This window comes from Larus michahellis, chromosome 6 (genome assembly GCF_964199755.1).
Source record: "Larus michahellis chromosome 6, bLarMic1.1, whole genome shotgun sequence".
NCBI lineage: Eukaryota > Metazoa > Chordata > Aves > Charadriiformes > Laridae > Larus > Larus michahellis.
In genome coordinates, this window is record NC_133901.1 from 71,059,019 (window position 1) to 71,064,501 (window position 5,483).

The 5,483-nt window shown below is 40.0% G+C and overlaps 1 protein-coding gene across 1 annotated transcript; it reads left to right on the forward strand.

Annotated features, from left to right (window-relative positions):
• The first annotated feature begins 1,341 nt into the window (after positions 1–1,341).
• NPS (neuropeptide S) lies at positions 1,342–5,039 on the forward strand. Its single transcript, XM_074592177.1, has 2 exons — positions 1,342–1,417; positions 3,797–5,039. Exons 1-2 carry the CDS (start codon positions 1,376–1,378, stop codon positions 4,004–4,006), a joined length of 252 nt encoding a protein of 83 aa, XP_074448278.1. The 5' UTR covers positions 1,342–1,375; the 3' UTR covers positions 4,007–5,039.
• The last annotated feature ends 444 nt before the right edge of the window (positions 5,040–5,483 follow it).

Genomic DNA, 5,483 nt, shown 5'->3' on the forward strand with positions numbered 1-5,483 from the left:
GATCAAATTATGGATTTCTCTATAAAAAGTGTTAAAGGCCATACGTGCCACTGTATTTCTTCTGGCCTTACCTGAAGGCCTTGCTGCTTTCTACCTTCCGGAGTTAAATGCATCTACACCAGGAGACGGAATGTTCCAGTTAGAGTTGCCGTAATTTATAGCAGCTCAGGTCTCCCCAAAGACTCACACAGAGTTCCCTTCTGGAGCCCCTGTACGTTGATTTTTCAGTGTGAACACCGAAGGAAATGCAACATTTGAGGCTGCTGAGTCACTGATGTGCGCGTCTAACGCTGGGTGACTGTCAAAAAAAGATCCTTAGCGTTTTCATTCTAAGAAAAAAAATCCAATTTAATGTTTTTCCGCATTCCCTTGTCTGTGCAGCCTGACATTCACAGTCTTTGTGGGACTCTACAGTACTCTGTATAAACAAACCACAAGTCAATTAAATGTAGCGCAATTACATTTGTTGCAGTAACAAATGATGCTCTTAGACATTAAACATTTGCTAGGTTGATGGAGATTAACAGAATTTATTAATCTTAAAGAAGATTTGATTGAATAAACTTAACATAGGCTAAGATATATTTGCATGCAAGAGAAGAAATTAGCGTCCAAAGAGCTTAAGTTCCAAGAAAAACACTTAAAAATTGGGTGCATTAAAAACTAAGCATGGAAAAAAAAAAAGAGGAGAAAAAAAAGTAAAAAACTATATGTATTGTTATGTATTTTTCGATGTATTGTGGCTGCTCTGAGGATAATAAGATTCTTTGAGGAACTTTCTACTTAAAGTGCACTTTTACTGTTTTTCCCGTGTAGCCAGCTATACAGAGTCTTAATGCGGTATATCGGAAGTGTTAAAGAATTCTTGAAATGTATTTTTGAAATCTTTAGACCTTTGACCATATTTGCTATGATGATACAGACTTAACAGTAAACCCACTTGAGAGACATTTTAACGGCGCACTTTAAACGAAATCAATTGGTGGTTCCGTAATGGCAGCTGAATGCGTGTTCTTGCCATTTTCCCATTTAACAAGAAGAAAAGGCCAAACAAGGACCAATTAGTCATAATAAAATCAGCTTTGGTGACATTTTCACTCCTGAACTCTGGTATAAAATGGTCATCTAAGAAAGAACTGAAAGGATATGTGAGGAATTTGGTAGTATAACTGCGTGTACTTACAGATGCGCTCCTGAGCAAAAAATGATCAGGTAAAGACACCGCAGATTGCTTTGTGTACGGAGAAAATATGCTGTTTGTGTGTTTCTGTGTATTGCATGTGGTTATGCTTGATTTTGTTTTAAATTTTAACTGATCTCCGTTTTTCTTTGAAGCCTACGCAGGTTAAACTTTGTTTTCTTTCTTTGGATCTCAATGACATTTGTGTGCTCGGGTTACCCAGTTGTCCCTTCCATGGTAAGTCATGCTCCCCGCTTACTTGAAGATCAGATGCTTCATTTCTTTTAAATAACCTTTTTATTTAAATTAATTTTTTTTGGTTGCTTGTTTCTTCGTTGTCATTGTTTTTTTTATAAAATGAAAGAAGTTCCTTGCATTAAACCTATTGGTTAAGTATTATTATCTCATTTTCCTGGAGTATAGCTCAATTTTTTGCTTTTGTTACTAGTAAAATATGCAAGCCTCTAAAATAATCATGTGAGAAATCTATTGCATATTTAATGTAGAGTGTGGGGAGCTTTTGCTGAAGTTGAAATACTGTATGGAAGGGAGAAAAACATCAGTCTCTCCATTTCATCTAAATTCCGTGTCTGTATCAAACAGGTACAATAAGATATACATATTAATTTCACTTATTGCTAGGTAGTTTATAAAGTAGTCAGTTTATATGTCACTGTTAGTGGGTAGGTAAAGGAGGAATTCTCATATAAAGTTATGGAAAATTCTTGCATAGAATCAGGAATACAAATTTGACTGAACTGTGAAAGAAGGTAGCACAGCCTATAAAACCAAAGTGACCAGGTTACTTAAATAATGCTAATGCCCTTCCAGGTGCTGATCTCGGCCAGGTTACCATGACAAATCGCTGGTCAAACTATGCACGCGCCATTTCGGAGTTTGCCGAGGTGGAGTGAGATATTTTATTGCTCAGGGTGTTCAATCTTCCTGCTGTGGACAAAGTCTTCGATAGATGCCCCGCATCTTTATTGCTGTAAAATCAGCTCTTGAGGCCATGGTTCAGATTTCTCTGTTTCCTCTGCCGCGTTTTGCATCGTTAGGATTTCGTTAAGGGGATCTGTCGCTAGCAGAAGCGGTGGCCGCTCGTGCAGCTGTTTATTTTGTTGCTGTGAGGTTCCCGTTAGCCTCAATCTATCCATCGCCCGCCTCCTCTGTCTTTTACTTCTGTAAGTGCTGAATCATCTTTCAGTTCGGATCACGGGTAGTTTAGACACATCTCGATCTGCCGAGCCACGTTTCTTAATGGCTCTCTGTATGGCAATGATACAATGGGTAAAATGAGTTTAATTATTCCGTAGAAATGAGTATCCTGCATGTCGAAATAGCAGTCGTTTATACAGTAGTGTGAGTCCCTGTATAGGTTGGCAGAACAGCAGCTAAAAACCCAAAGGGGACTTTCTCCGTGCTGGTGTTTCTTGCAGAAAGCATTTCTTCTTGGAAGGGAGAAACTTCAGTCCGGGGAAAAATCCCAGCCGGCGGCAGAAGCCGCTGTGTGGCCGGTGAGCTGCGTGCCCGGCCCTTCAGGCTTGGTGCACGCTCTTGCTCGCAGAAAGGATCATTAATCTTCCTTTTATAGGCACAGAACAGGAAAAAAATGCGAAGTATTAAACAGTATTAATAAAAGTAATAGCAGACTGACTTAAAACTAATCCCATTGAAGCTAATGGCAGTTTTTCCATCAATTCCAGCGAAGGCAGATGTTAACCCCGTGGCTCTGCGTGCACCCATGTCCCAGGCAAGGATGCAGTACAGAGAGCTTTAGAATTGCTGGTATTTCTTTTAGCTGGAGTATTTCTTTTAGATGAAGTATTTCTTTTAGATAGATAATCAGCAAGCTGGTAAACCATGATAGGATGAACGCTGCACGGAACAGCTGGAGACATGCCAGGAAACGTTCCCTTTTAAATTCAATGTTAATTTAAATGCAACTTAAATTCGTAGAACTTTTTTGTGTGGTTTACATCTCTGCACTGTAAAGTGCAGGTAAAAGGAACTTGTATATAAACCTATCTGGATTTTAATCCAGACTTTTTTAAATTCCCAGTGCTATTTTGTCCTCATTCAATGTAGACCTAACTACTACCATAACTAGTCATAACTACTGGAAAGGTTCCTCCCCCACATTTCTGCTTTACAGGTATTTTCATTTTCTCTTGCCTGTCATTTAAACTACACGACTTCACACCAGTGACGACAAGACGCTGTTTCGTAGTTAGCTGAGAAAATCTCCTTTTCCAGCAGTAAACGTGCATGCTACTCTGGGGAAGCTGTGTTACATGTCACCACTGGTCAACATCACGGAAAACAATTCATTTCATACCTTAAACAGAATTGTAACGGTATCAGTATTTTATACCAGTAATTACCCCAGTTGTGTTTTCTAGAAAGCTACAAAAAATATCTGATGTTGAAAGTGATGAATCCTTAGCAAATAGCAGTTCATCCTTGTCATTCTAAGCATAAATTGTTTTTGTGTTTCTGGTGTGCTTTTTATACTGAACAAGTCCTGGCAAATACACAAATCCATAATTTTACCTTTTTTTGTCTCTCTCTTTTTCTCTTTTTCTTTTTTTTTTATTTTTTTTTTTTTATCTTCAGAGCAGCAAGCCTTTTTATTTGAATTGCCAGCTGTATGGAAAATCTGATTACTGCCTCGTCCTGCTGAATAACTGCTTAGCCAAGGTGGGCAGGAATGAAGAACTGGCTTTTTTAAAGCCTTACCTGGAGATGCCTTTCAATAAAAGGTCCTTCCGCAACGGTGTTGGGTCAGGAATTAAAAAAACTTCCTTTCGAAGAGCAAAGTCATAAGCAAATGTTCAAAACCACCGTCCCGATTTTAGCACCTGATGTTTAACTTTGCGCTTATGTTTAACTTTGCGCTTAAAAATCGTTTTAATGCTTTTCTATGATAAAACCAACAGAGACAAACGTACCCGTGTCTTCATCATGTAAACAGATGTTTATTTCAAAGAGCACGAGCCAAGTGGGAGCAGATGGGATTGCTGAAAGGGCTTTGTTCCCAAAGTTACAGAATCACAAAGTTTTGTGTTGAAATGAATGTTTTCATTTGGTTAATCCCCCTTCTTTGTAAAGCTGCGGATTTAATCAGCTTGCTCTTGATTAATACAAAATTAGCCCTGTGCTGTGAATAGGTGAGTGCGCGCAGTCTGTCGGGAGGGCTGACGGTGTTATTCCTGACATCCCTCCTCTGCCGGAGCGGCAAGGCAAGGCATATTTTCCTGTCCCAAATCACATTTACCCGAAGCCAACCGCTCTGGCAATACTAATGGAGATTTAAAGTACTAATTTCAGATTTCCAAAGGTACGAAGGGCCACTGGCGAAAGACAGAATCAGGCCCAACTTGTAACTTCTAGTTTCTTTTTAATATAGTTATTTAAAATGACTTCGGCAGGAAATAATCTCTTGAGACGTGTCATCTCATTTCCAGAAGAGTCCTGGGAAATCACTCTAAGGCAGGGTATCAGCGCGGCTCCCTTTGCCTCAATTAATTGACTTACGTAGGCAACACACATCTGATGAAATGTGCCAAGCGCGGTTTCTGCTCGTCTGCTACAGCTGTGGCGCAGTAATTAACGATGATTTTTTTTTAATATCCTGTTAAAAAAAAAAAAAAAAAAAAAGAAAAGTCTTTTGGTCTGAAAATAGGTGCATGTGGTGTGTGGGAAAGGTCGTCCTGTGAGCGACACGTGTGAATTTTACCTTGTGGCTGTTTCCTCCAAACGCAGTGTAACAAGCTGTAACGTCGGTTTGAAGTGTCCATGCAAATGCGTGTTCAAGTCAAAGCTAAGATAATAATAAATCAGTATATGGATGCTTTCTAATATTTCCCTGTTCAATGTCATAACCCGGGAGATCACTGTTGAACCCGGAATAAGGTGGGGTGGCACCATCGCCGCTATGATGCCCATGGAGAAAAGAGACTCGAGCTCGGAGCCGTGTAGGTGTGATACTGGGTTTCTGGACTGCCGTGGGCTAATTTCTGGCTGGTTCCAGGAGATCAAACACACTCCTGGCTGTGTTTGTCCATGCTAAAATGTTTAAAGCATCGTATTTTTTAAAGCTGCTGGAACACCTAACGCTCCTTTGGGGTACTGTTGGTGTCTAGGTTGGTTAGCTCTTGCAGCTCTTAGTCAGGTGACACCCAGAGACCTTTAAAAATGTATAAGGAAAATGTTAGATAATTATTATTCTCATGCACGCTGACTCGCGTAATGTCCGGGTGGAGGGAGCCCAGCCCAGCAGACGCGGTGGCACGCAGGAGCT